Source organism: Triticum dicoccoides, chromosome 1B (genome assembly GCF_002162155.2).
Source record: "Triticum dicoccoides isolate Atlit2015 ecotype Zavitan chromosome 1B, WEW_v2.0, whole genome shotgun sequence".
NCBI lineage: Eukaryota > Viridiplantae > Streptophyta > Magnoliopsida > Poales > Poaceae > Triticum > Triticum dicoccoides.
In genome coordinates, this window is record NC_041381.1 from 365,067,366 (window position 1) to 365,077,545 (window position 10,180).

The window sequence follows — 10,180 nt, forward strand, 5'->3', positions numbered from 1 at the left end:
TTACTCTGGTTGATCTATGAAGTTCAGTAGTATCTTGATCTGAAGTTTCATGATCATTATCATTGGCTTCCTCACTAACTGGTGTAGGTGTCACTGAAACAGTTTTCTGTGATGAACTACTTTCCAGTAAGGGAGCAGGTACAGTTACCTCGTCAAGTTCTACTTTCCTCCCACTCACTTCTTTCGAGAGAAACTCCTTCTCTAGAAATGATCCATTCTTAGCAACAAATGTTTTGCCTTCGGATCTGTGATAGAAGGTGTACCCAACAGTTTCCTTTGGGTATCCTATGAATACACATTTCTCCGATTTGGGTTCGAGCTTATCAGGTTGAAGCTTTTTCACATAAGCATCGCAGCCCCAAACTTTAAGAAACGACAACTTTGGTTTCTTGCCAAACCACAGTTCATAAGGCGTCGTCTCAACGGATTTTGATGGTGCCCTATTTAACGTGAATGCGGCCGTCTCTAAAGCATATCCCCAAAATGATAGCGGTAAATCTGTAAGAGACATCATAGATCGCACCATATCTAGTAAAGTACGATTACGACGTTCGGACACACCATTACGCTGTGGTGTTCCGGGTGGCGTGAGTTGCGAAACTATTCCACAGTTTTTCAAATGTACACCAAACTCGTAACTCAAATATTCTCCTCCACGATCAGATCGTAGAAACTTTATTTTCTTGTTACGATGATTTTTCCACTTCACTCTGAAATTCTTTGAACCTTTCAACTATTTCAGACTTATGTTTCATCAAGTAGATATACCCATATCTGCTCAAATCATCTTGTGAAGGTCAGAAAACAACGATGCTTGCCACGAGCAACAGCACTCATTGGATCGCATACATCGGTATGTATTATTTCCAACAAGTCAGTAACTCGTTCCATTGTTCCGAAGAACGGAGTTTTAGTCATCTTGCCCAAAAGGCACGGTTCGCAAGCATCAAATGATTCATAACCAAGTGATTCCGAAAATCCATCTTTATGGAGTTTCTTCATGCGCTTTACACCGATATGACCCAAACGGCAGTGCCACAAATAAGTTGCACTATCATTATTAACTTTGCATCTTTTGGCATCAATATTATGAATATGTGTATCACTACGATCGAAATCCAATGAACCATTTTCATTGGGTGTGTAACCATATAAGGTTTTATTCATGTAAATAGAACAACAGTTTATTCTCTTACTTAAATGAATAACCGTATTGCAATAAACATGATCAAATCATATTCATGCTCAACGCAAACACCAAATAACATTTATTTAGGTTCAACACTAATCCCGAAAGAATAGGGAGTGTGCGATGATGATCATATCAATCTTGAAACTACTTTCAACACACATCATCACTTCACCCTTAACTAGTTTCTGTTTATTCTGCAACTCCCGTTTCGAGTTACTACTCTTAGCAACTGAACCAGTACCAAATACCGAGGGGTTGCTATAAACACTAGTAAAGCACACATCAAACACCTGTATATCAAATATACCCTTTTTCACTTTGCCATCCTTCTTATCCACCAAATATTTAGGGTAGTTCCGCTTCCAGTGACCATTTCCTTTGCAGTGTAAGCACTAAGTTTCAGGCTTTGGTTCAGCTTTGGGCTTCTTCGTGGGAGTGACAACTTGCTTGTCAATCTACTTGAAGTTCCCCTTTCTTTCCCTTGCATACTATAGTTCATCACGAAGTTCTACTAACTTGGTGATGGTGACTAGAGAATTCTGTCAATCACTATCTTATCTGGAAGTTTAACTCCCACTTGATTCAAGCGATTGAAGTACCCAGACAATCTGAGCACATGCTCACTAGTTGAGCGATTCTCCTCCATCTTTTAGCTATAGAACTTGTTGGAGACTTCATATCTCTCAACTCGGGTATTTGCTTGAAATATTAACTTCAATTCTTGGAACATCTCATATGGTCCATGACGTTCAAAACGTCTTTGAAGTCCCGATTCTAAGCCGTTAAGCATGGTGCACTAAACTATCAAGTAGTCATCATATTGAGCTAGCCAGACGTTCATAACTTCTGCATCTGCTCCTGCAATAGGTCTGTCACCTAGCGGTGCATTAAGGACATAATTCTTCTGTGCAGCAATGAGGATTTAACCTCAGATCACGGATCAAATCCGCAACATTGCTACTAACATTTTTCAACACAATTTTCTCTAGGAACATATCAAAATAAACACAGGGAAGCAACAACGCGAGCTATTGATCTACAACATGATTTGCAAAATACTACCAGGACTAAGTTCATGATAAATTTAAGTTTAATTTAATCATATTACTTAAGAACTCCCACTTAGATAGACATCCCTCTAATCCTCTAAGTGATCACGTGATCCAAATCAACTAAACCATGTCCGATCATCACGTGAGATGGAGTAGTTTCATCGGTGAACATCATTATGTTGATCATATCTACTATATGATTCACGCTCGACCTTTCGGTCTCCGTGTTCCGAGGCCATATCTGCATATGCTAGGCTCGTCAAGTTTAACCTGAGTATTCCGCGTGTGCAACTGTTTTGCACCCGTTGTATTTGAACGTAGAGCCTATCACACCCGATCATCACGTGGTGTCTCAGCACGAAGAACTTTCGCAACGGTGCATACTCAGGGAGAACACTTCTTGATAATTTAATGAGAGATCATCTTATAATGCTACCGTCAATCAAAGCAAGATAAGATGCATAAAAAGATAAACATCACATGCAATCAATATAAGTGATATGATATGGCCATCATCATCTTGTGCTTGTGATCTCCATCTCCGAAGCACCGTCATGATCACCATCGTCACCGGCGCGACACCTTGATCTCCATCGTAGCATCGTTGTCGTCTCGCCAATCTTATGCTTCCACGACTATCACTACCGTTTAGTAATAAAGTAAAGCATTACATCGCGATTGCATTGCATACAATAAAGCGACAACCATATGGCTCCAGCCAGTTGCCGATAACTCGATTACAAAACATGATCATCTCATACAATAAAATTTAGCATCATGCCTTGACCATATCACATCACAACATGCCCTGCAAAAACAAGTTAGACGTCCTCTACTTTGTTGTTGCATGTTTTACGTGGCTGCTACGGGCTTAAGTAAGAACCAATCTCACCTACGCATCAAAACCACAACGATAGTTTGTCAAATAGACTCCGTTTTAACCTTCGCAAGGACCGGGCGTAGCCATACTTGGTTCAACTAAAGTTGGAGAGGCAGTCGCCCGCAAGCCATCTCTGTGCAAAGCACGTCGAGGGAACCGGTCTCGCGTAAGCGTACGCGTAAGGTTGGTCCGGGTCGTCTCGTCCAACAATACCGCCGAACCAAAATATGACATGCTGGTAGGCAGTATGACTTGTATCGTCCACAACTCACTTGTGTTCTACTCGTGCATATAACATCAACATCAATAACCTAGGCTCTGATACCACTGTTGGGTTTCGTAGTAATTTCAAAAATTTTCCTACGCGCACACAGGATCATGTGATGCATAGCAACGAGAGGAGAGTGTTGTCTACGTACCCAACGCAGACCGACTGCGGAAGCGATAACACGACGTAGAGGAAGTAGTCGTACGTCTTCACGATCCAACCGATCAAGCACCGAAACTACGGCACCTCCGAGTTCGAGCACACGTTCAGCTCGATGACGATCCCCGGACTCCGATCCAGCAAAGTGTCGGGGAAGAGTTCCGTCAGCACGACGGCGTGGTGACGATCTTGATGAACTACAGCAGCAGGGCTTCGCCTAAACTCCGCTACAGTATTATCGAGGAATATGGTGGCAGGGGGCACCGCACACGGCTAAGGAATCGATCACGTGGATCAACTTGCGTCAACTTGTGTGTTTAGAGGTGCCCCTGCCTCAGTATATAAAGGAGCCAAGGGGGGAGGGTGCGCCGGCCAGGAGGAGGAGGCGCAGGAGGAGTCCTACTCCTACCGGGAGTAGGACTCCCCTCCAATCCTATTCCAACTAGGATTCCCAAGGGGGAAAGAGGGAGAGGGGTGGCCGGCCACCTCTCCTAGTCCTAATAGGACTAGGGGAAGGGGGGAGGCGCGCAGCCCCCTTGGGCTGCCCCTTTCTCCTTTCCACTAAGGCCCATGAAGGCCCATGTGGTTCCCGGGGGGTTCCGGTAACCTCCCGGTAACCCGGTAAAATCCCGATTTCACCCGGAACACTTCCGATGTCCAAACATAGGCTTCCAATATATCAATCTTTACGTCTCGACCATTTCGAGACTCCTCGTCATGTCCGTGATCACATCCGGGACTCCGAACAACCTTCGGTACATCAAAATGCATAAACTCATAATATAACTGTCATCGTAACCTTAAGCGTGCGGACCCTACGGGTTCGAGAACAATGTAGACATGACCGAGACACGTCTCTGGTCAATAACCAATAGCGGGACCTGGATGCCCATATTGGCTCCTACATATTCTACGGAGATCTTTATCGGTCAGACCGCATAACAACATACGTTGTTCCCTTTGTCATCGGTATGTTACTTGCCCGAGATTCGATCGTCGGTATCCAATACCTAGTTCAATCTCGTTACCGGCAAGTCTCTTTACTCGTTCCGTAATACATCATCTCACAACTAACATATTAGTTGTAATGCTTGCAAGGCTTATGTGATGTGTATTACCGAGAGGGCCCAGAGATACCTCTCCGACAATCGGAGTGACAAATCCTAATCTCGAAATACGCCAACCCAACATCGACCATTGGAGACACCTGTAGTACTCCTTTATAATCACCCATTTACGTTGTGACGTTTGGTAGTACCCAAAGTGTTCCTCCGGTAAACGGGAGTTGCATAATCTCATAGTCATAGGAACATGTATAAGTCATGAAGAAAGCAATAGCAACATACTAAACGATCGGGTGCTAAGCTAATTGAATGGGTCATGTCAATCAGATCATTCTACTAATGATGTGACCTCGTTAATCAAATAACAACTCATTGTTCATGGTTAGGAAACATAACCATCTTTGATTAACGAGCTAGTCAAGTAGAGGCATACTAGTGACACTCTGTTTGTCTATGTATTCACACATGTATTATGTTTCCGGAAAATACAATTCTAGCATGAATAATAAACATTTATCATGATTATAAGGAAATAAATAATAACTTTATTATTGCCTCTAGGGCATATTTCCTTCATTCGACTCCCCCAATGGGAACAAGATCACCACCCACAACTGCCTCCTCCAACCAAACCATTCATCTCAACTAACCCATCTCCGATGAATTGTGTGGCGGAAAGTGTGGAGACTAAGGAAGAAGAAAATGAGTTGGGAAAATTCATGTCCAAAATCAAGGGAGAAACCACGAGGCATTTTGAGGCGCCCTTGGAACAACTTGGAGAAGGAAATGCAATTATTGAATCTCAAGATGAGGCCATCATGAGGATAGAAGGGCATAGTCATGAGTATGCCGATGAGATCGCGGATCAATTTCTAGCTCTCGGGGAAGAGCAAGGTCTTAGGTTATCTCTTGAAGTGACACATATTCTGGAGATTGCCAAATTAACTAAAGACCTTGATCATGCTCATGCTATTTCTAATGATCTCAATGCTAAAAATGATAATCTAGAGGGGAACTAGTCGTTCTAGTTCAGAGCAAAGGACCATATTTCCTCAAAAGAAAAACTACCCTATACATTCCAAATGACCAAATCTTGTTCTTGTATCATACCAAACATGAAGGGCATGCATATATGATTAACTAATCGGAGACTTCGTGAGTTGTTCTACCAAGCCAAGATAATTTCCAAATCCTCATATGCGACTTGCCACATCTCCCCTACTAATTCGAGTGCCCCTCCCAATTTCTTCAACTATCCAAGGGCCGACGGTGACTCCTCTCAGTGACTGAGATCTCATCATACCTCTTCGACTGTATCACTTTAGTTAAACTAGCCATGATGTTACGGTTATTGTTTTGCTAAAAACAAACACTAACCATTGTGCTCTACATATATCATGGCTTAGTTGTGGGAGCAATATATCATGCCAAGTTTGTATCTTCTGACCCGATGGTTGTTAGAATTACTGCCAACTCTAGGTTGTATTTAAGCTTGGTGCTATCTTTATACTCCCTTTGCTCACTATTATAAGATGTTCTAACCTATTTTTGACTAGGATGTATGTAGACGTATTTTAGTGTGTTTGTTCACTCATTTCGGTCCATACATAGGACATATTAAAATATCCAAAACATCTTATATTTGTGAACGGAGGGAGTAGTAAATAATGTTAGCTCACCTTTTCTCTATCCTTCTCCGACAAGTTGCAACTGAATTGTTCAATATATGTCATGCCCTGTTGTCCTCCATAACCTTTGTAATTATGCAACTTCCTAGGTTTAGATTTGCCTACCGGTGGTATGTGAAACTACTGTACGTTGCAGCTGGCCTTAGAACATCGTATGAATGTTGATCTATTTTTTTGTAATGCTTCCTGGCTTGTATGATTCACCCCTTCACTCGTTCCTTTTGTGACTTTTCGTTGTTCGATTTCTGGGCATTACCGTCGGTCGCAGTTTGTAGCACGACTGCTGTCATGAACCGAAAATGTCCCTGGCAGCTCGCCATGGCTGCTAAGAACTTAAGACGTGTTATGCTTATAAAAAGACCATGACATAATTTGTTGCTGCTGTTTCTAGATGGGTTTTCTAGATCAATTCAATTTTGCCAAATGTTGTTCAGAGGATACATGTGTTGCTCATTGACTCATTGCTAGATTTCTGGGCTTGATCCAGAATGATATTACACAATCTGTAGCACAATTACACACACAAAAATTCTGTTACAATGCGCAATTTACATCTACGGAATGATATTTTATCTCACCTCAAATGGCATGAGCCGCATACTGGGACATCTTACGTAAATCAGGAAACTTCAAAAAATGATTTTTGAATTCTTGAATTTTTCAGGAAAATTCACACTTGAAACTTCATAAAATGTTTTTTGAATTTTTCAGAAAAGGGCTCCATGGATCCCAAGCTCCAATAGCAATTTACGTATATTTAACCCTTATAAAGTATATTGTTAAGGGTATTTTTCCATCTAGTGTGGTTTGCTATCTCAAAATGAACCCAAAAAGACAGTGCATGGGGTGATGGCTCGCCAAAAAGGTACTCCCTCCGTCCCATAATGTAAGACGTTTTCTGACACTACACTAGAGTCAAAAAACGTCTTACATTATGGGACGGAGGAAGTAGTACATTACAGTACGAACATACAATATGTGTTCCACTCAATGTGCCACCGCTACTGCTAACAACTAGAGAGAAGAGAGAAAAATGATAAAATAACTAAATAAGAAAATGTCTACTGTATATGATCTGCATTCAGGGATCAGGCCCTAGAGCTCAGCAATTCTCTCTAACAAAAGAAAAGATAAACAATAACAAAAAATAATCGTAGAACGATACTGAGGTTCCTCTGCATTTCCTAATGCTGGCAGTACTGCAAGGTTCTAATCTCAACTATGCCCTGTAGATAAACATTTCTTTCCAATGGTCCACGCAAGCTGTTGCCAGAAGTGAGAAGTATCAATAACAAACTTCAGCGATGAGGCTTATGAGGAATGCTCTTCAGTTGAAGTGATGTCACGCCCATGCTGCATCTCAAGCAACTTCTGTTCCTCCTCATCATTCTCTTCCTTCGGCTCAACATTTGGTGCCTTAGGCTTTGTGGTGGATTGCTGGTACAGAACACCACCAGACATGCAGATCAACAGCCCAATTGTTCCCACAAGGGATGAATGCTTGTCCCAGATAAGCAGATTAATCACGACAGTGAGGAGCTTGTTTACTATACCAAGGACCGTAAATCCAGTAGCTGAGATAGCCCGTCTGCAGGAGAACCCAAAGAAGGATATTGCTAACCCAAAAAGGCACGACAAAGCAACCGGAAGAATCACGTCGAATGACAGCCAGTTTGTCATGTTAGAGCTGTCGACCTTCATCTGACTGAACTCTCCCATTACAAGGAGCTCAATGGGGAACAGCATCAAGGCCTCAAGATTGTTGTAAAGCACAAGGCCCCATGTATTCAGGCCAATGGTCATGACAACGTGCTTGATGTATACGAAATCAATGGACATACTCGCTAGGTAGGCCACTGCCCAGCTATAAGCAGTCACAGTGAACTGGTTGTCTGTGAAAACGTAGATCACACTTCCACCAAGTATGGTGGATAGTGAAAGCCATGTCTTGAATGATGGCCATGGTTGGTGAAGGTACAACGTCTCTCCGATGGCCACAAATATTGGCACAGCAGAGCGAAACACAATGAAAGTGTCCACATTGGCATGCAGCAAGAGTTCGCTGTTTGTGAAGATGGAGATGTAGAACATCACAGCAGCAGGTAAGAACTTCCACATGGTTGCGAAATTAAGGCCATCATGCTCAATAAGCTTTGCTTGTCCACATAGGAGAACTCCAACAACACTGGTCAAGTACTGTAGAGCTGTCAGTGCCCCAGGGTACGGAAACTTCATGATTGCCCATTTGTTGATAATGGAGAGCAAAGATGCTGACAGGCAATAACCAGCAGCCAAGCCATACACTGAAGCTTGCTGGACAAGAGTGCTCAATATGCTACTCCAGGCTCCAGTTTTTTGGAGAGCACTGGAACCATTGGCTGAAGAACCTTCTTTCGAGGGCTCTGAGGAATCAGACATCTGCAGCATCCAAAATTATATTTTAAGTGCTCGGAATAAATAAACGAACTGTTAAAATTCACGATGGATCCTACTCATCTTATTTGAATAAGTAACCAGGAGCCTACTGTAACATATGACATAAACAAAACTCTCAGTTCAAAATTCTATACACATGATATTTGATGAGCGTTGAAAATCTGATGAGAAATATATGAACAGGAAAGGTAACCAACATTTCGAAAGTGCCAACCAAGATAACAAAACTGACAAAGTAGTGGTATTAAGCAAGATAACCAACATTAGGGAATTACAACATTGTTTCCGTACTAGTCCGTCTAGTAAAAGAGCAACACTTTTCTTGATGTTAAAAGAAACAATTAAGCCTTGTATGATCACATAAGTCAAGTATCCTACATGGACAGGGTCACAGGGCATAAACATAGCATCCAAGACCAAGAGTAACCATAGTTAAGTTCAGAGGTAGTACTAGTTAAAGAGTTTATCATTATCTGCAGTGATGCAGATTCTCTGAAGTAATGACTATGCAACAACACATGCAAGTTCAGTATCCTACATGGACAGGGGTCACAGGGCATAAACATAGCATGCAAGAGTAACCATAGTTAAGTTCAGAGGTAGTACTAGTTAAAGAGTTTATCATTATCTGCAGTGATGCAGATTCTCTGAAGTAATGACTATGCAACAACACATGCAAGTTCAGTATCCTACATGGACAGGGGTCACAGGGCATAAACATAGCATGCAAGAGTAACCATAGTTAAGTTCAGAGGTAGTACTAGTTAAAGAGTTTATCATTATCTGCAGTGATGCAGATTCTCTGAAGTAATGACTATGCAACAACACATGCAAGTTCAGGGATTCAAAATTTCAAAAGGGTGGCACATATAAACATGCAGCATGCTTAATTAACACATACGAAATGCTGCAAATTTTGTAGAAAGGGATGCATCCCCAACGTTTCCTCACTCGAGCAAATCAAAATCTGCTTGCCAGGACAATACAGAGTACGAGCATAAGATAGACAGTGCCTCCTGCGATTGCTCACTCTAATCGAACAGGAGAACAAATTTAGGCGACATAAATGACGAAATGCGCCACGGAGCGGCCCCGAACCCTAGATCAAATCCGAAGAAGAATCGAAGCATATACCTGGACGGCTTTCTGCGGACTGGGATTTGGAATTTGGAGCAAAATCTACGGGCGGGAGTCGTCGGGGGCTCGTGATCCTCACCGGGGCGACGGGCGCTAGGGAGCGGGGCGGAACAGCGCCGGCGCTGCGGGGCATGGGCTGTCAGACTGCGCCATTGTGGCAAGGGGAGGAGTTTGAGTTGAGGAGGTCGGTGGTGTGGGGTTGGGTTTAGAACGACAGACAGAGAGAGACAGAGGAAGAGAGAGGGGCCGTTTTCGCCTCTCCCTATTTTTGGGCCAGGCCCACCTCGTGTCCGTCGGCTTAAAG

General features: G+C 42.7%; 1 protein-coding gene across 1 annotated transcript; it reads right to left on the minus strand.

Annotated features, from left to right (window-relative positions):
- Positions 1-7,252: 7,252 nt before the first annotated feature.
- On the minus strand, positions 7,253-10,074 carry LOC119335699 (GDP-mannose transporter GONST3-like). Its single transcript, XM_037607798.1, has 2 exons — positions 9,874-10,074; positions 7,253-8,721 (listed from the first exon to the last, which is right to left on the minus strand). The coding sequence occupies exon 2, from the start codon at positions 8,719-8,721 to the stop codon at positions 7,615-7,617; it is 1,107 nt and encodes a 368-aa protein (XP_037463695.1). The 5' UTR covers positions 9,874-10,074; the 3' UTR covers positions 7,253-7,614.
- Between the last annotated feature and the right edge of the window lie 106 nt (positions 10,075-10,180).